This window comes from Mauremys reevesii, linkage group 6 (assembly GCF_016161935.1).
Source record: "Mauremys reevesii isolate NIE-2019 linkage group 6, ASM1616193v1, whole genome shotgun sequence".
NCBI lineage: Eukaryota > Metazoa > Chordata > Testudines > Geoemydidae > Mauremys > Mauremys reevesii.
In genome coordinates, this window is record NC_052628.1 from 87572324 (window position 1) to 87593245 (window position 20922).

General features: G+C 43.6%; 1 protein-coding gene across 1 annotated transcript; it reads left to right on the forward strand.

The window, feature by feature from the left end:
- The first annotated feature begins 1357 nt into the window (after positions 1–1357).
- AK3 (adenylate kinase 3) lies at positions 1358–20259 on the forward strand. Its single transcript, XM_039543564.1, has 5 exons — positions 1358–1723; positions 13300–13419; positions 16267–16439; positions 17600–17718; positions 19333–20259. The coding sequence occupies exons 1-5, from the start codon at positions 1576–1578 to the stop codon at positions 19454–19456; spliced, it is 684 nt and encodes a 227-aa protein (XP_039399498.1). The 5' UTR covers positions 1358–1575; the 3' UTR covers positions 19457–20259.
- Positions 20260–20922: the final 663 nt, after the last annotated feature.

The following is a 20922-nucleotide window of genomic DNA, read 5'->3' on the forward strand; positions in this document are numbered from 1 at the left end:
TGATGGACCAATGATGTACTGCACTACAACAAATCCTATGTGAGTTTGCCTCCTCTCTATCCTTCTATGTTGCAGCTATGATGAAACCCCACTAGAACAAGGAGCTCGCCTGTGGCAGAGTCAATGATGTTTTTTATTACAGAGCTGATTTTTGTAATATATTTACCCCTATTTTATAGCCCACGATCAGATGACTGCCTCCATTCTGTGCAGTGGCTCTACCTCTGAGCCCTTTGTCATCTGAACTGGTGTAAAACTGTGTACTGGCAGAGCCGCCAAGAGTGGGTTTGGGCCCCGGTGAAATTTTTTTTGAGCCCCCCAGGAAGGGCGGACCAGCTAAACAGGGCCGATAAAGCCGGGCCCCGGGCCCCCTTCCGGATCACTGGGCCCCGGGCCCCCTTCTGGGCCCCGGGCCCCCTTCCGGACCACCGGGCCCCTGTAATTTGTACCGGCTACGCCCCCCGTCGGCCCTGTGCACTGGCACCCACCTTTTTCTGCATTTTCTTAGCAGCTATGAAAATATTAACCCAAGACCATTTGCCACATGGCATTGGCATCCAATATCGGACTGACAGCAACCTCTTCAGCATTTTTTGTCTCTGTGCCAGAATTATTGTCTTGAAAAGTTTCATCTTTGATTGTTTGCTTCTTGAGCTGCTACACTTAGTTCCCTGAGGAACTACTGGACACAGAGCTGTCTTGCAGCCTGTGAACTGTTGTACAGCAGTGCTTCATTGTCTTAGCTAGAATACTGGACTTGTTTGCCAAGCATGATGTCCCAGCCAAGGCCTTCAAGGAGATGACTAGAGCAGTGCTAAAACTTTCACTCTGGGGGCAATGTTATAGGGTTGATATGAAATTAATCAGGAATCCCCTACTTTATCTCCTCTGTTAATTCCCACTCAGAACCTGGCAAGTGCTTTTGAACTGTGCCACTGATTCATGACCCGCGGAGGGCACCTTTACAGCTGCCCGCTTTCCTGCCCTGTCAGTATCTTCTTTCTTTCCTTCTGTATCTTCCCGCTTCCCTTCCTGCCTCTGTCTCTCCCGCTCCGACTTTTCTTCTTTCCCTCCTGTCACCCAACGAGCCCAGGGAGCCCGACCCAGGGCCAGCAGCTAAGCTAGGGGCTGCTCTGCCCTCGGCTGCCGTGTGAGTGCTCGATGGGGCATGAGGCGCCTTTTATAACCAGCGCCACTTGCTCCTACCAGCGTCCCCGCCCCGCCTCCAGCCTGCAACCTCCCAGGCCCAGCGCAGCGGGGAAGGGTCGGGGCCGCCTGCTGTAGGGAGTGTGGGCTCGGGGGGAGCTCGAGCTGCTGGCTGGGGTAGGGGGAGAGACGGGGGGCCCTGCTGCAGCGGGGAAGGGAAGGCTGGAGGCGGGGAGGAGGGGCTGGGCTGGGCTTTTTAGGCAGCGCTTCCACTTCCTGGCCCCGCGAGTGCAGCGCGGTCCCGCAGTAGCAGCTGCCTCCTGCTGAGCCCGCACCCGCGGCACTAGCCCTGCTGCAGCCCCGGCTGAGGCTCCCGGGCGCCGGCCAGCGGAACGGTTCCCTCCCCGCGCCCTAGCGCGGCGGCTCGGCATGGTGGTGCAGCAGCTGCTGCGGGCCGTGATCATGGGCCCGCCGGGCTCCGGCAAGGGCACCGTGTCCTCCCGCATCGTCAAGCGCTTCGCCCTGAAGCACCTCTCCAGCGGGGACCTGCTCCGGGACCACCTGCAGAGAAGGACAGGTAGGGGCGGGCTGGCTGGTAGGGGGCACAGGCAGCGGCAGCAGCAGCCGTGTCTCCTCCCAGAGGCTGCGGGCCCTGCAGAGCCTGAGGCTGGCTGGTGAAGTGACCCTGAAAGGGGGGATGGTTGAGCTGGCACAGGGAGGATCCGAAGTCCAGTAAGACCCCGTGTACCCAGCCTACCCACCCCTGGCTGTGACATTTATCCTGTCGCCAAGGAACGGGAGTGCTAGGAGCTGCCCTGTGTAGTGACAGCCCAGCTCCTTACGCCTGAATGAACTGGCTGTAGCCACAGGTGTCTGGGTAATGGGGATCCTGCTGTCCCCCGCTCCCTTGCCTAGAGCTGAACTTGAATTCCCTTCGGGGACTGTGTGGGCCCTTTGTCCTTCTGAGATCAGTAAATCAAAATAGCCTGTGGTGGAGTGCGTTCACTGCACTCAGTGAAGAGTTTGCCTGGGTGTCCTTGGTCATACCTCTCTTACTCAGGTTGCATGCTAGTGGTCCACCCATTCCCGCTGCCAGCTGTTTGCACTTCAGTGGTGAAACAGTTGCATGCTTGTTAACAAATCTCCACTGTTTGAGATGCCTGGCATATCTTTCCTCCAGAGGTACTGAGTGCTCACATCTCTGATGGACTTCAGTCGAAGTTTTGGGTGCTCTAAAAAACAGGGCCCAAGTTATTGACTTTGGAACAGAGCCGTAACTAGGTATTTTTGTGCCCAAGGCAAGAATATAAAATTGTGCCCTCCCCAAGGGCCGGCTCTTTGGTGGTGGGTCCCTCAGTCCCTCTCGGAGGGAAGGGCCTGCCACCGAATTGCCGAAGAATGAATGAAGCGGTGGCGGTAGAGCCTGTGATTTTTGGGGGGGTCTAACTCATGATTTTTGGCTGCTTGGGCTGGTAAAGTTGCTTCCAAGATGGTCTTTGGTTCCAGTCCAGTTCCAATCCAGAGAGGGACTCACAGGTTAAGAGACGAGGGAGGTGCTGGATATCAACAGTAGCCACTAGGGATCAGCATGTGTCCTGAGAATGCTGGGAGTTCAGGTCTGCAGGGCAGGATCAGGGGTGGCAGGTTTGTAGAAATTTTGGTGGTGCCCAGAACCCGCCCCCACCCAAACTCGGCCCCCCCCCGCCCAAGGCTCTGGGAGGGAGTTTGGGTGAGGGAGGAGGTCTGGGGTGCAGGCCCTAGGCTGGGGCAGGAGTTTGGGGATGGGAGGGGATGCAGAGGGAGGGGGTACAGATTCTGTGAGGGAGATGGGAAGGGTGCAGAGGGATGGGGTGCAGGGGTGAGGACTGTGGGTTGTGACTGCAGATGAGGGTTTTGGAGTGTGGGAGGGGCTCAGGGCGAGAGTTGGGGTGAGGGCTCTGTCTGGGGCTGGGAGGTTTGGGGTGTGGGAGGGGCTCAGGGTGAGAGTAGGAGTGTGGGGGGTGAGGGCTCTGTCTGAGGCTGGGGATGAGTGTTTGGGATGCTGGAGAGGCTCCGGGCTAGGGCAGAGAGTAGGGCAGTGGGGGTGTGAAAGCTCTGTCTGGCAGTGTGGGCTCTGGGGTAGGGCAGAGCTGGGGAAGAGTTTGGGGTGCAGGCAGGCTGCTCCGGGGACAGAGAGGAGGACTCCCCCCAGCCCTTTCCCTGCCGGCAGCAGCAAGCTCTGGGGGAGGAGCTCCCCTTCCCTGCCCCCCCAGCAGCACACTCACCCCCACCACTGTCACTGCATGCGCTCCTGGGGCCCCTCTCAGGTCCAGGAATCTCCTTTGCTTCCCCCATAGTGGGTGCCATCGGGTGTTGCGTGCACCTTCTCCCCTGCTGTTGCCCCTGACTGTAGCCTCACTGGGGGTGAGGGAAGGGGCTGCCTCCTTGCCCAGCATGGGGCAGGAGTGGTGACTGCGGGTGGGGGGCCCCCTGTGCTGGTGGAGGGTCCCGCTGGAAAAGGGAAGGGTCTGAGGTGGAAGGGCAGGCTCAGAGTCAGTCTGCCCTGGCAGTCGAGATAGGGGGCACTAGGACCCTGCGGCAGCAGTTGCTGCAGGAAGGCAGCATGGAGCTGCAGGGGAAAGACAGGGACTCTTTGCTCCGGGACTGGGAAGGCGGGGCTGGGGAGCAAGTTGGGGCCCAGGGGCACTCGGGGAAGGTGCGGGGGGTGGCAGGTGGGGGGGGGGGAGATCACCCAAGTTATAAATATCTCCACCGCTTTCTGTGCCCCTCAGCTTTGTGCGCCCCAGGCAAGTGCCTCACTCGCCTTGCCCTCATTATGGCATGACATCACAATTAGCAGGGGGACTTCTGAAGACTTGGGTTATAGTTTGTAAAGTGCATTGGGTTCTTTTGGGTCAGAAGGTGCTACATAAATGCGTGATATGATTAATAAGATCAACTGGGAGGGAGAGAGTGAGTCCAGAAGGAGACAACAGCTCCTCCTTTCAGAGATTCCAAAGGTTGGTAAGAGGGGAGTTTGGTTAAGGGATGCAAATTGGGAGAGCTGAACTGGTGAAATGCAGGGGGGCCTTTTTGGTCATGTGTTTAAATTAAATAAAATACTTAAAAAGTGTTGAGGTGCTGAGAAACAAATCTTATGTGTACATATAGTTAAATAGAAACACAATCATCTGGAGGTAAGGGGGTAGATTTAGTGTCCCAAATAACTGGTTAAGCAGTCGCATTTCATAATAGTGAAACACTGCTTCTTGGCAGTGATACTGATGACTTAAGGCTTTTTGTTGAATTTAGGGCTGTCATACTTTTTCTCATATGAACCATATCTTAATAGAGAAATTATCTTGTGAAACATGTCCCTTCTTATTCGTGATCACATAACATTCCTGTGGCAACTACAGTCACAGTTTACAGGGAAAAGTAATGGTGGTATTATTAGAAGCATTTTTAGCTGTTCCTTAATTCCCTTTCCTAGACAGTATCATGCAATTAGCTAATTATCCACAGGACACCCGTCCCTATAGTCCATGGACCACAGTTGGATGAACTGTGGTTTAACCATTTTACTGCATTGGGTAGGGGGGGTAAGGTACAGTCCTGACACCACAGATGGAATGCTGGGAGCTTTACAGCAGAGAGCTTTATCAGGAACCAGCAGAAATGGGGTTAATATTAATTGTGCACATTTATAAAACGGTCATCTGTGTTTCACCTCTTTCTAATGTTTTGTTAAAAATAGATGAAGCATTGAGTGTGGCTGGACTCTACATGCAGTATAGGTTAAAGCATTCCCCTTAATTTTTTTTACAATGTTATCCATCTGCAGAGGGTTTTTTATGTGTTTGCTTTGGCAGCTGGCATGAAACTCATTTAATGCATGACTATCTCTGTGGAATATTTATATAAGAGGATTTTAATGTCTTGAAAGCACTTGGATATAAAGCAGTGCTCTGTAAAAATACAGTGTATTGTTCAGTGTTTAGTTCTAGTGGTTTTAACATTAAATTGTATCTTAAACCTAGACTCTTAGATGTTGTCCCTGGACAAGGCATAAAAAGTCTCATAAGCACGCACTGAGGTTCCATCTATACTGCATTGTTTCCTGTGGGCCGAGTCCTAACACCCATGGAAGTAAAAAAGAGTTGAGATGACCCCTTAAGTTAGGGAATATTTAAAGGTGCTCACTGCTGTCATGGTTGTATTTGTAAGCATGGATGGGTTGTAGCTTCCTCCCCCCACCCCCCCACCAGGGCCGGCTCCAGGGTTTTTGCCGCCCCAAGCAGCAAAAAAACTGTGATCGCGATCTGCGGGAGCTCTACTGTCGCTGCTTCAGTATTCGGCGGCAAGTCCTTCGCTCTGAGAAGGACCAAGGGACCTGCCACCAAAGAGCCGGACATGCCGCCCCTTCCCTGTGGCTACCCCAAGCACCTGCTTGCTGGGCTGGTGCCTGAAGCCAGCCCTGCCCCTCACCCCTTATTAGCCAAACATTATTTGACTTTTTAGTGACGTAGGCCAAGATTTTCAGAAGTATCTAGTGATTTTGAGGTGCCTCAAATATTGGATGCCCAAACTCGGATGGGAGAGTGATAGCTCAGTGGTTTGAGCATTGGCCTGCTAAACCCAGGGTTGTGAGTTCAATCCTTGAGGGGGGCATTTAGGGATTTGGGGCAAAAATCTGTCTGGGGATTGGTCCTGCTTTGAGCAGGGGTTGGATTAAATGACCTCCTGAGGTCCCTTTCAACTCTGATATTCTATGATTTTTAAGAGGTCTGCCTTTTCAGAAAGTGCTAAGTACTTTCTTTCAAAATTAGGCCTCTTTAAGATGTCTCAGGTTCACCTACCAGAAAATGAGGAACCTGAAATCAGTGATTGCTTTTCAAAATGTTGCCTTAGTCTTGTGTCTTTAAAAACAAACAAAGACCAAAGCCCTAATATTACCTTGTTTACAAGGAGCTGTTGTAACTGTGTCAGCAGTGACTGTTTAAAAAACAATGGGCAGAATTTTCAAATGTGGGTATTGTCTACACTAACATTTTAATTGTTTGTAAGTAGTTGGGTTTAAACATAGCTACGCTGTGTGTGGATACTGACTAATAATAATAGTGATGTCAGCTGATAGTCTTACTCCCATCAGACTCTGATGGTAAGTCTTCACTACCAACATTAAAGCGCTGCCACGGTGGCTTTAATGTGGCTGTATAGTCGAGGCACCAGTGCTGGGAGAGAGCGCTGTAAAAAACCCACTCCCACAAGAGGAGTAGCTCCCATTGCTGGTGCACTGTCTATGCTGCCACTTAACAGCACTGAAACTTGCATCACTCAGGGTTGTGCTTTTTCACACCCTTGAGCAAGAAAGTTTCAGCGCTGTAAAGTGGCAGTGTAGACAAGGCCTTAGATTGGTACACGGTTGTCTTTTAAGACAAGCTAAACATTCCTAACATTTTGATTGTAGTGTGGACAGGACACTCTAAGCATTCTTTGACTTGCATATAAACCTTCTCTTCAGTTGTCTTGGCAGAACAATTTGAGTTTATACAGGAGTGTATAGGTAATCGTTGATTTTCAGCACTTTGACGCTATAATGAGTTACGTAGGTATGAAGTATTCTTGCACTACCGATGCTATACCTATTGAGGTAACTAAAACATTTCAGTCACTAGAGCAGTTAATCTAGCACCTTTCACAATTACCTAAAAATTTTCTTAAGTGATTTTGTTCTATAGATTAAAAATTAGATGTGTAGTTTTAAAAAAAGTCATTCTCTCTCTCTCTCTCTCTCTCTCTCATATGAAATCAATTGGTTGGTTTTAATTTGCCCTACTCATATACATTCAGCTGCAAAGATCATTTTCCTTACCTGTTGCTTTGACTCTTTCGGCCCCTTTGCATCCCTTCACTGGCTCTTTTTTTTTTCTTTTGCATCAAACATAAGCTACTTGTCTTTACTTTCAAGGCCCTGCATGGCCTATTTCCCCCTCTCTCCCCCCACCCCCGTACCTATTATCTCTCATTGAGGTGTTGACTCCCACCTCCGATCGGCATATGATCCCAGACACTGTTGCTCCCTTGTTAAATTTTCAGACGAGCACTATTGTTATTTCTCCTGTGCTACTTCTCACACCAGGTCGGTCCCTGTAAACACCTGCAAAGCTGCTACTTTATTTAAATTCCTTCTTAAAAATTCTCATTTGCTATGATGCCTATAACTAACTGGACAGTGGTTAGGCTGCTCTTGTGCTATCATGCGATCACTGCCTATCATGGTGACCAATATTGTCTCATTGTTTCCTTGTATTCCTACATCAGTCTTGTCTGTAGTTACCTGTTGTTTTGTTGTTCTGCGTTTAGACTGTAAGCTCTTTGAGGTTGTATTTGTACAGCGCCTACCACAGTGGAGAAGGAGAATAGAGAAGAGACTTTTGGAAGGCGTTATATAGCAAGTTCTGGATCCCTTATATATTTTGTTCACTGGGAGGTCATTGGTGACCTTGAGGAGAGCAGAGCCATCTTGAGTGAGTATCAAGACAGAAGCTGAGAGAGTGGGTGTAGATGGCACACTCAAGAAGTTTGGTAACTGGGAGGAAGGGGATGGATGGGAGGCTATTTGGAAATGCCTCTCAAAGTTTTAACATTACTGTGTAGGAAAACTGGGGGTAACCATCTTGTTTTCCACAAAGAAATAAATAGTGGAAAAAAACCCACATTTCTCAATTCTATAGCAGGTCTTATTTTGAAAAGCAAAAAGATTTACAACTGTTTACTAATCCATAGAAGGTTAACTAGAGTTAGACTTTGCCTTTTCAGCATCTGCCACCTTGTTAAAAACGTTGGCAAGGGTTCAGTTGTTGAAAAGAAGAATCCTATTGAATGCATGTTCTTGAGGGTCCTGAGAAGTCTGCATTTATTATCATGCTTTCCTGCTTTGGAGAGGAGATTTTGTGATCTCTTCTCTGTTGCTAAGCAACCTGTTGCCTGGTGAACATGGTCGAAATTTGTTGGCTCTGTGCAGTAACTTCCCACAAGGACACCCTAAACTATTGCAGAAGTTTTCTAAATAGACATCCATTTTATGCTTTTGGCAGGAACCGAGAATTATAATGGCTCTAGGTCCACAGTTCACCAGACCATGTCCTACATTATTTTCAGGGCCCAGATTTCTGTAAAAATGTATGGCCTCGTATACATGCAGGTTTTGTACCAGTATAACTATTTCAGTTAGCATGACCTTAGTGTGGATGTAGTTATACTGGCATAAAGAGCCTTAGTCAGGTAGAAGTTACTCCTGACAGAATTCATATGGCCCACATTTTTCTGTTCCCCCCCATTCAGAAAAACGCCAAAAAAAAAAAAAAACCTGCCATGGGACACACGCCTCTTCCCTGGCAGACCAGGCAGCACGTCTGTTCCAGTGTGTCTGGAGCAGCCTCAGAGATAGGGGTGGGGGTCTGGGTGTGTGCGCCTGGGTGATTGATCACCGTGGGCGTGTGGGAGGCAGGGCTGGGGAGGGGGAGACAACTGCAGCTCACTGACGTGTTGGGTGACCAGATGTCCCGATTTTATAGGGACAGTCCCAATTTTTGGGTCTTTTTCTTATATAGGCTCCTATTACCCCCTTCGCCCCCACCCCCGTCCTGATTTTTCATACTTGCTGTCTGGTCACTCTACTGGCATGGAAGTGTAGAGCTTTTTATTATGCATGAGGCAGACTAGAGGCAGAAATGTAGCAGCCTGCCTGAGTTAATTGATCTCATTCTCTGAAGCAAAAATGTAGCAGCTGCCTACATAGTAACATTGTTAATGTTTCTATTGTTAGTTAACTGTCAATTCTCCCAGGAGCATTCTCAGTCAATTCTCCCAGGAGCATAAAACCTGTGAAAGTTTTAAGGCCCCTACATTGCCAGAGTTATGTAAAGGAGCCTTATTATAAATGACAGTAAGGGAATCCTCAGATAGAAAGCACACAGATCTTCTTCACTTTTTTCCTGTGCTAGAGTGGCATAATAGAGTAGCTCAGGATTTATTTTACTTACCCATTTAGAGAGAGGGGGGGAAAAAAAAAAGACTTTGAGGGCAAATAAAACTTTTAACAAGCAGTCAATAAAATATCAGGACAATCAGAACCAAGCACTTCTCAAAGTACCCAGCCAGGTCCAGGATAATGATTAGCAAAACTGTATGACTTTCATGTGTGAACGTCTGAGCAATTTAAAATGTCATTTTACTTTTTTTCCCTCCCCTGTTTGGAGTTCTGTAATGTAATTTAAATGAAAATTCAGGATTATAACTTGAATGCAGGGTATTAGTTACCAAGTGTTTGTAACTTAACTTTCATGTGTTTAGGAAATGCTGAATAGTTATTGTGACTTCTTTTTTCTGTATTGTAGTTTAAATAAATTACCAAAACAATTGAAACTGATGTGATTATATTGCATTATTTGACAAATAAAATATGCACAGAATCTCCCCAGGAGTAATAAGTTTATTCCCCTTCCCTGTCTGCACTTAGAGGGTGTACCACTTTAGTTGTATCAGTATAAGAGGTACAATTTGCATGTGTAGATGAGGCCAATGGTTCTCTGCTGCAGCAATGAAATAAGGTATATTAAAGAATAGAGCCAGTTCCTTCCCCCAACCTCTCATATTGAGATCCTCTTTCCAGTTTGCAAAACATTCCAATTTTTGAAACACTAGGACAACCCTGGTGTTCCTGACACTGCTGCAGTGTTACAGCAGGGTTTAAACTAGCAAGGTTTTGCTCACAGTACGGACACTTCCCTTCCTGCTCCCCCCTCCCTCAAAGAAAAAAAAATGAAAACCCAGTCCCAATTGCTCTTTGTTTCATTGCTAAATGAAAATAGCTAAACTTGCACTAGAGTGATGAATCCAGCCCTCCGTGCTAGTAGCATGGGTCTGTAGTGTGTGCCTGCAATGTCATTAATGGGAATTCCCCACTAGCCTTACTGCTAGAGCACCCGGGATAAAAGTAGTATGGCAGCAGGTGGAGAGTTGACATTCTTTAAAAGTGTATTTTAAAATACACTTTTAATCTGTCTTGAAGCAACTACTTGCTTGGCAGTTGCAGTAGGGGAATGTATGTTGTCCCTGCCCTTTTTCCCTAACCACACCCAGAACTGGGTGGGTATGGGATCCGTGCCAGTTGTGGCAAATGGACATGGTAACAAGGGTGGGGAGCTCTCAGTAATGCTAATAAAGCAGGTTAAGCTAGGCATATGCATGATGAGCGCACGATGTTAGCACTGAGAGCTGGTTTCATGATATTGTGGTGGTGGTAGACACTGTTTACTAAATTACTTGAACTCGCATAAAATGAGAGGAATAGAGAAGATTGAATATTTGGATTTCTAAAATGTGTGACACAGTCTCCTCCAGGATAAGACACTCAGGACCAGCTTTAACTCAGCTACATTTCCCTAGTATAACACCCCTTGAATGAGAAACTTTACAGGATACTAGGTATTTGAGTCAAAGGTTTATAGTCTTTGCAAAATGTGTGTATATAGGATGATGTGGACAGTATAAAAATATATTCCTAGCCTGATTAGTATAGTAGTTGGCAGATTAATGCTTTCAGTTGTATGTACTCTGCTCTTGAAGCCCTCCTTCATCTCTGGCCCCATTAGTAAAGTGATCACTTTGTGCCTGCATGAGAGGTTTTTAGATCCTGGCTACTCTGCAGTTTGCTTTTGGGTGGCTGGAGAAAATACTGTTTGATAAAGACTTGGAATTTCAATGCATGAGAGTTTTTTCCTGAGGAACTGTAGTGCCATTGACTGAGTTCCTGCCCTATGGCTGCTCTGGGGTAACTACAGTGGAGATAAAGTAGAGTGAGTTTATACAACTAAAACCTAAATTGCCCACATGCTGTTGTGTGGGAACTGGTGGGACTGCAAAGGAGTGTAATCCCCGGCTTTGTGTTCCCCTGCCACCAAAACCTCAGGGCCCCAGCAGAGGGGAATATATGGTCCTAGGAGCTCCATTCTGTGGTGGAGAGAGGCTCGCCTTCCATTTTTATGAAGAAGAGGTTCTCCCACCCCATGTAACTGTATCTAGCTAACCAGGACTAAACTCGTGAGGGCCAGGTTTCCATGTCTTCTTCCTTTTGTGTAGCTGATCATGGTGAGGGAAATCTTTCCGCAATGTAGGCAGAGTAAGGAAAACCGGGCCTTTTGGAGAAGGATGGGCCAAGAGCACATCCTGGGACTAGGAAAGGGGTAGCATGGGCGCAAAGAAATAGAAGTGTCTGAATACAAGTTGTTTTGATTTTAAAACTGCCATGACTCTGAATTTGATCGTTCCTAGACTTGGGATATTTGAAATCTGGACCTGATTGGTGTGGCTGATGTCCATCTCTAAGTGAAAGTGCTATTTCAAAGACTAGTTGTGAATATGAACACTTTGCCTTAATTAAGGAAGATGTTCCTGCCCTTCTATTGCTGCTTTAAAAACAAACAAAACCTGAAGGCCACTTTTTCCAGTGCTTGAGTGCATCAGTTGCGAGGCATGTGAGACTTGCTAAGGAAGGAGCTAGTAATACTCTGTAAATGGAAAGCTTCTGTTTCTCTTCAGGTTTGCTTACTGCCATTGTCACCATAGTACTTGAGTGCCTTCTCCTAGGTCTTTAAGCATACAGAAAACTGTAATTAGACAAACTGCAGCCAAGATCTTAAAAATTGTAAGGTTTTGGCACTTGCAGTTTTTCAGTGTCTTCCCATCTCCATACAACTCTCCTGTTTGGGGTCCTGTAGCTAGCTCAAGAAGAAAGTAAGTATCTGAATGAACAGTAATGATCCAGTTCTGAAAATCTCCCATGTATAAAATCAATCATGTTCTACAGTGCAAGGACTGGGTCCTAATTTCGTAGTTAAAGGACAGAAGGGACTATTAAGATCCTCTAGTTCAGTGGCTCTTAACCTTTCCAGACTAATGTACCCCTTTCAGGAGGCTGATTTGTCTTGCGTACCCCCAAGTTTCACTTCACTTAAAAATATAAAAGTGTCACAGCACATTATTACTGAAAAATTGTTCACTTTCTCATTTTTACCATATAATATAAAATAAATCAATTGGAATATAAATGTACTTTCATTTCAGCATATAGTATATAGAGCTGTATAAACAAGCCATTGTCTCTATGAAATTTTAGTTTGTACTGACTTTGCAAGTGCTTTTTATGTAGCCTGTTGTAAAACTAGGCAAATATCTAGATAAGCTGATGTACCCCCTGGAAGATCTCTGTTTACCCCTAGGAGTATCCATACCCCTGGTTGAGAACCAATGATCTAGTTGACCAGGATAACATCAGTCAAAGGACCTCATCAAATGATGTCTGCATCAGACCCCTAACTTCTGCTTAAGCTATAGCATATTTACATAGCAATTTGTGAAGGCATGTTTTGTGTACGTGTTTTTTGAAGAAATCAACCATAATAAATGGTTGCCATCTAACCAAACCAATGAGGGAGTGCTGGTACTAAATGTTAGTCAATACCATGTGAATACAATAGTGTCCACAAACGATTTATGAAAGCAGATCACTTATAAACACTCCCTTGTAAATCTGGATAAATTGAAAGAAATAACATTCTCTAACTATAGTGTTTCAGACACATGTTGCTTTCTTAAATACTCAAGGAGGCATCTAGTTGGAACTTAGATATTGTCTTTTAGTGAAAACATCCTCCACCTGAAAAAGACATTAACATTCACCAGACTGTAGAACTTAATGCTGCTAAACTACATGCAGAAAAATAGTCAATAGGACCTTAACTTTTTGAACAGGAAATATGAGGCAGAGTTAGGCCCTTTCATTCTTACTGGACCCAGTGCATTCGTTTTCTTGGTTTGTTCTACCTTTTTAAGGAGGCTCCACTGGTGACTCTGTTTTCAGTCTTAGGACTTGATCCTGCAAACACACATGAGTAACTTTACTCAGTGTGAATAGCTTCACTGGCATCTGCTTTAAGTTGTAGTGAAAATGAAGAGGAATTTTTTTTTTTTAGATTTTTAAAAGATACGTGTCAGTCACTGATAATTTGCAACCCTTCCACCCTCAGGCTTCTGACCTAAAGTTATTTGTAGATTTCTGGGCTGCGAGGGGTATTGCTACATTGGTATATGTTTGTTTTGCTTCCATAGAGGTCGGTGTCATTGCCAAGACCTACATCGATCAAGGGCAGCTTATTCCAGATGACCTCATGACACGGCTGATGTTGAATGAGCTGAAAAATCTACACCGGTACCACTGGCTGCTGGATGGTAAGTTAAGATACAAGGAGAAATCATTTGTGTGTGGGGAAAAACAGGAAATGTGAAAGGGACAAAATCTTTCCAATCTATTTCTATGACAATTAGTGGACACTTAGTAATTATGCCAGGGTCTTGAGAGTCAGAAAATCAGAATTCTGCTTCTGACTCTTCCATTAACCTGCTATATGACCTTGGGCAAATTACAGCCTTTCTGCCTCAGTTTCCCCATACATAAAATGCAGATAATAGTATGTATTCTACTTTACAGGGATAGTGTGAAGCTTAATTAATGTTAATAAAGGGTTTTGTGATTCTTGGATGGAAGGCAAAAGATCAAAATGGCATTAGTTCATACAAGGCCTATCACAATGGGGATCTCATCCATGACTGGGGCTCCTAGGTCATATGGTGTAATACAAATAGCAGAATTTTTGTTCTAGAAGTTTTTTCTTTTTTAAAAAAATCCTGATTCTTTCAGCGTATAACCATTTTTTTTGCAAAGTTACAAAGTGAAAGTCAAGCCACAAAATTCCAGAACTGAGATTACACTCACACATTCAGCTGTGCCCTCTTGTATGTATGCAGTCTGAAATTACATGTTCACATACTGGCTTGTCTTTTTCCCCAGCAGGATCTCTATCTTGTTGGAATACATAGATTTAATCCTGTGAGTGAATGGGGCCAGGAATACCTACTCAATAAGACAGATGTTCTTCAGATCTGTGCCTTACTTTTAGACACATTTGATGTCAATTGCAACAGTGTGAATCTGAATGTGCAGCCGTATAGCTGACAGCATTTTTGGCCTTCATTGGACAGAATGAAGCAAGGCTCCACAGTTGAAACATGCTGTCCCCATGTCCTCTCTCAGTTTAGATTGCAAACTCTTTGGGACAGGGACCTAAGGCCAAAATCATTGTTAGTGTAATTCAGTGGAGTTCAATAGAGTTTATATGCTATGTAAATAATATTGGTCTACTAAACATGTTCATCTGAAAGTCCTTAGTTCTGTAACTGCAGTTCATCATGGATAGCTCCAGGGCAGACTGAGTTGCTTACTGAGCTGCTGATATGGCAAAGTATGAGTTTCCATAGGCTGAAAACAGTTTATTGGCTTTTACTGAACCACTACAGATGGAGAGACTTATAGGCACTGAAGTGACCTTTTTAGAGTAAGGTTTCTTTTTGCAGAGCTGTAAATGCTTTTTCGCTGCACTCAAACTATATCCATTGTTCATTGTACCTCTGCATATACTTTTTGGGGTTTGTATACATACCTTTTTTGATATAGCAGTGGGTCAAATATGATTTCACTGAAATGGTACTTACTGCACCTTTCATCCAAGTATCTTGAAGCACTTCAGCTCTCATAACAACCCTGTGAAGTGTAAAACCTGTTTTCCAATTGAGTAAACAGAGGCACAGCATGGCTGAGTGACAGTCACAAAGTGAGTCAGCAATAGAGCTGCAAGTCCCAACTCTCACACATCTAATTTTTTAGACACCTTCCCTCATCTACAGGTCATCTCGGAAATGGAATGAGAGGATTACCTGTTGTAACACAAATGGGATCCGAAGGACTGTAACATATACACACAAAGTGAAGTACTTGGCATAAGTGAACCAGTTCCTCGCTTTGTGGCATGTCATTAAGATGAAATACTAGCTGTAAGGCCTTCTCAGATTTTTCAATATGTGCTTTGTTGTAAGGCTCATTTGCCTTATTTGTCCTTACTGTGGTGATAGGGCGGTAATTGCCATTTCCTAATACTACACAAAAAGGGCTTTCTTCAGTTTAAACCTGCTAGAGCTTGTCTACATGGGGAAATTTACTGCCATAGCTAAAATGGAATTAGATATTCTGGAATAACTTACCCTATGGACACTATTCCAGAAAAGTAACTTTTATTCTAGAATAATAGCAATAGTGGAATAGTTGCTTCTGCTGTAGCTATTGCTGGTCAATTGCCCCATGTAAAAAAGGCTTTAGAAGTAGGTGCTTAAACTCTTTTTGCAGAGACATTGGTTCTCTTTCTCTTAAGGTAGATTAGGTTTATTCAGGAACGAAGATGTTATCTTAAAGACACCCCATTGCTCAGATCTGTTATTAATCTGAAATAATTTTATTAAAATTAACTACTGCCTTGATTCAAAAGTATGGTTGAAAGGGCAAAAAAAATCAGTATATTTCTAGTTTTTGTTAATGATGCCACAGACTCCTATACAATCTAAGTAAATATTTTTACTGACTTTGTTCTTTAGTAGAACTTTGGACACTAGATAGTTTAGGGCAGAGCCTGTTGTTAGTTTCCTTTTAAACAACATAATCCCTGGAACATCTCCAGTAAACTTCAGTGGTGACACAAAGGATGAATTTGACCCTTTATGGCTACTACCAGTTACTTCCCTACTTAGTCCTGACTTTTGCACTACTTTGGAAATAAATCAGTTTTGTAATGAATGTTGAAACCACCCAGGCTGCTCAGAATGGATTTTGTGGAGAACTTTTCAAAATCTGATGTCCAGTCAAAGTGGCTAGTGATGGAACAAAGATGAATGGGAGGAAACAGGAAATAAAAGCAGCTATGGAATTTTACTTTGTCTTGGAGGTAGCTGGCAAGTGAAATGAGCAAAGAGGGTAGGAGAGGACTAACAAAAGGGAGTGGAGACACTCTGGGACAATATCCAGAAAAACTAAAGGGGGTGAGGTAACCCCAAGTTAAGTGATACTCCAGAGTAGAGATTGTTGTGCTATCTGACTACCAGTTTCTTTTATGTTGGATCCAGGCCATTTACTATGTGTTAAATAATGTAACTCTGCCTTTGCTCTCCTACTAGTTTTATTTTTCCTTAAAGGTTTTCCCAGAACAGTTCCACAGGCAGAGGCTCTGGATGAAACATGTCAGATAGATACTGTGATTAACTTGGATGTGCCATTTGAGACCATTAAACAACGGCTCACTGCACGCTGGATCCATCCTGCTAGTGGCAGAGTCTACAATCTTGAATTCAATCCTCCCAAAGATGTTGTAAGTGTTAAGTTGTAAGATGTAAAGCTAAGTGAGAGTTGTGATTGTATTTATCTAATGCACCTGGAACCCATTCTTTCCCTACTTCAAGCAGAGGTCCTGGAATTATAATATGCATATTGTAGTGCATTGAAATAGTTTGGAACAGGAGCGAAATCAAGATGTGGATTCTCGAATGGTTGAAATGCAACAGAGTCCTTATAAGAGCATGATGTTTTTTCATTACTGACTTTTGATATGCTTATCACAGGATGCTACCGGTGCAATTTGTTAAAGTATTTTTAAAACAATTCCAAAACTACTTGCTAGTATAACTCACAGGTCAAATCAGCTTAATAAATGGCTAGTCAAAACTGTTAAGAGAACACTTAGGTTTCAGTGTACTTTGGGCCAAATTCTGTCCTCTGATCTACACAAAAATGACTTTAATGAGTGTTGCATGTGTGTAAGTGAGGGCAAAACTTGTATCTCATGTAAGATTAAGTTCTAATGACTTCCACTTGTTAGCAGTAGCCTGAGAAGACATTAGTGCTGTTTTAAATTACTCAACCTCACTATTTTAAGATGTAAAGTGCCTCCAAAAACAATTGAAAGTGCAAGGTGAGGTTCAAGTAAAAACCTGCTATTTAGGCCCACATTCTGTTTGGTCATTCCTGCAAATGTTCTGCTGGTTTTTATGCTGTTTGCTGTACACTAATCATTGTAACATCTCTTCCATATTCTAACTTCCAACCATATGGCCATGCTACTCTTCACCTTTTACAATCTGTTCTCAGAGACCATAAATCATATCTGCCTTTTAGTTCTGCCAGTTGTCCATGACATTACTGAAACAATTCTAGACATCCATTCTGCTCCACCATACATCAAGGGTCACTATGCATAGGTTCCTGTGTGTAGTACATGTGACTTCACTGACTTGTGCTCCTCTACTACAATCTGAAAACCACAGCTACTCCATGCATCTGGTGTTTGAGGAAGTATGTTTTGTAAACTGCTGAAAGTAAACATCTCACCAGATAAGATATGGATGGTAGCTTGTCCTCTAGTTTAGCTGAGAGCTGTTTTTCCTTTGACTAACTAGAAATTGATACTAACAGAATAACACAACGTCCACTTAAACAGATATATAAAGCCATTTTGCTCTTAACCACAATTAGGGCCTTGATGATATTACCAGAGAGCCACTTGTTCAGCGTGATGATGATAAGCCAGAGACTGTTACCAAGAGACTGAAGGCTTATGAGGCACAGACAAAGCCTGTTCTGGACTATTACCGGTAAGTAGTAAATAAACAAAAATACTTCTCACCACATTAGGATGAACAGGAACATCTGTTTTTCTCTTAAAATGCACAAATGCCACATTGGTGAATAACTATTTAGCATTTAAGTCACTTTCCCTCTCATAATGGTATATGTTATATTACTGGTAGATTCCCCCCTGCTATTTACTTGATTAAAACCTCTTTTCCAATAGTACTTCAGGAACTAAAAGGTACAGTCATGTATAGCACCTTTTACTGCTGTCATAGGAAGCTTTACAGTAACAATCAAAATGATCAACACTTCAAAAGCAAGGGCAAGTTCCACAACTGTGGAGCTCTGTTTCAGTAGCTATTTTCTTCCCAGAATTTTCATTGTATCAAATGTCTGCCAATTGTTTTTACCTCACTGGCTGGTCAAGGACTTAGGGTAGTAAAAGTTGCTAGGGGATAATGGGCTAAAAATCAGTAAGATAAGACAGGAGAGTGGGTAGAAAAATTTGTGAATACATACAAAATTTGAGTCAGATACTTTAAAAACAGGAGTGTGATGTGAACATGGTATGCTGCACTGCAGGGGGAAAGTGGGGAGAGAAAAGTACTCAAGCCTTGGAATAGTTGATGGGTTTTTCCAAATCTGTCTCTTTAAGCAAAGGTGCTCTAGTTAATGTGCAGATATCTTATGAATACCATTAGGGTGGTAATGGATGTAGATGTTAGACATTTACCCAAATACTACATTGACCGTTTGTCACTCAATAGTCCAAAGCCTCCCAGTAATTTCCCTGCATGTCTTGGACAGGGAGGGAGTGCTTTCTCTGGAGAGAAGAGGTTGGAGAGGGTACTTTAGGTCAGCAATGGTTTTACTGACTTCAGTGGACTTCCTTGCGGGCACAGATGTATTTTATCAAGTCATAGTACGACGACAGTGTACTCTATGTAAAAATGCCATTGACAGAACATCTGTGGCAACTAAACAGACACTCCCAAGGCAAATTCTAGTTACAGCTTTACTGTTTACATGGAATAACTTAAAAATTTAGTATGTTGCCCACTAGGCTATATATAACAATGAAATAGACTGTATTTGATTGCCTCTAAAAGCCTTGTTTTAGGGCTATGTCATTTTATGTTCAGCAATGATTATGTAATATCTGCTTACCTTAGGACTGACCCTTCATTAGCCCATGAAAGCTTATGCTCAAATAAATTTGTTAATCTCTAAGGTGCTACAAGTACTCCTGTTCTGTTCTTTTTGCTGATAAAGACTAACATGGCTACCACTCTGAAACCTTCATTCTTTGTTTCCATTTTCTTCATAGTTCTGTAGTGACTACGTCAGAGTGCTTTTTGTCCTTTGGAATAGACCAGATCTGATATGGTCACTAACTTCACTCACCCTTTCATGTGTACCACTCCAGAAACAAAGCATGAAACCTTTGACATCCTTTTGTTTTCTAAAAGAAGAAACTAGGGTTGCTGTTGGGGCTGAACTCTTACATGTCAACAATGTTGCTAATACTCCTCCACCTGGATAACCTTTGAAGTATCTTTCAACTCTGAAGTGGAGATGCTGATAGAATGGACAAAACTGATTTGTCTACATTTGTTCTTTTGTCTCCCCTTTAGGAAGAAAGGTGTACTGGAATCTTTCTCTGGAACAGAAACCAACAAGATCTGGCCAATGGTGCATGCTTTCCTCCAAACCAAATTACCAGAAGTGAGCCAGGAGGAAGCTGCCCCACACAGATGAAGTTGGATCTTTATTGATAAGCACAAGCTACCGGCTGTCTCCATTTTCAGAGTGATTCTGTCCAGAATGTTAGAAACTTGCAAACATTCATGGTTTTGTTTTACTGTTTTATATGCCAAATGGATCAGTAGCTAAGACTGAATTTCAAACTGTCACCCCTCAGCTTTTCAACTTTGTGCATTCAGATTTCACTTCTCTAATTTTAAAGCTGTATTTTTATATTAAATTTACCTAATTCTTGTAAAATAGTGACTAATTGTAATAAAAGCAACTAAAGTTTTATGTCTGCATTTGCCAAAAAAAGTCAGTGTCCTTTTTCTGAAACGCTTAGGTGGATTTTTAGAAAAATGAATTTGAGTAAAGGCACACTTTTTTTCTCAACATGCATTAAGCAAGATGGCTTATAAAAACTCATGAGCAGAAGTGTTCAAAATTCACATTACAGCAAGTGTCACAACTGCTCATGCTTACCAAGCACCTTTCAGCAAATGTAGAACAATGCATATTTATACTGTACTTACTATACTGTGGAAAAGATGCCTTTAGCTAGATACTGTGGATACCAAAGTCATGTAGCGAAAGTGGTGTAGCTGGAGGCTGAGTAAGGAAAACAATAACTTTCTCACAGTCGGTTACGGTTCAAACTCCTGTACTTGTTCGTAGGATTAGGTTGTCTTGATAGCCCCACTCTTCCGAACTGGATCATTGTCACAATGTAAATCACACAGTGAAAATTTGAAGATCCTAGTATCAGTGGGGTTACTGGTAACAGTAACCCAATGCACCATTCTGCCCCCATGGAATTAATTCAACAGGCAATGGAAAACTGAAACTTTGCTTATGATCATGGTAAGGATTTTGTACCTCACCTGGTAAGCTTTCACAAAATGGCTTAGGCAAATGCTGACCAGTCACTTTGAACAGTGCAGAAAATTCATCTGGAAAACTTAATCCAAAAAGCCATTCAATGAAAGGGGAAAAAAACTTGACAGCTGTATGAGATTTAGGCACATGAGTGCAGAGCATACCAGACTTAATATTCAAAGCCATGAATTTGCAATGTGAGGTCAAGAAAAAGGTCAAGGTAACTTTGGCTACATTCCTAGCCCACAAGGAGATAATTCTCTGTAAGGATCTGTTCCCTCTATTAGCAGAGGGGTAAAATGAGAATTCATGAGAGCTACTGAATTACAATGGAAGAAAGTAGGGCCAGATCCACAAAGGCACATAGGCTCCTGACTTCCACTGAAGTCAATGGACATTAAGAGTACTAGTGCCTTTCTGGGGCTGGCCCTAGATATTACACATCTAGTTGGACTACTCCAGCAGTAGCAGCATGTAGATCTACTTGCCTGAAGGAAGACTAATCATTGGGGCTTGTACTCCTAGGAGTAATGGAATGTAATTCAGAAGAGTCAAGTTTAGAATGAAAAATTTGCTCCTGAGATCAATGAGGCTATGGCCTG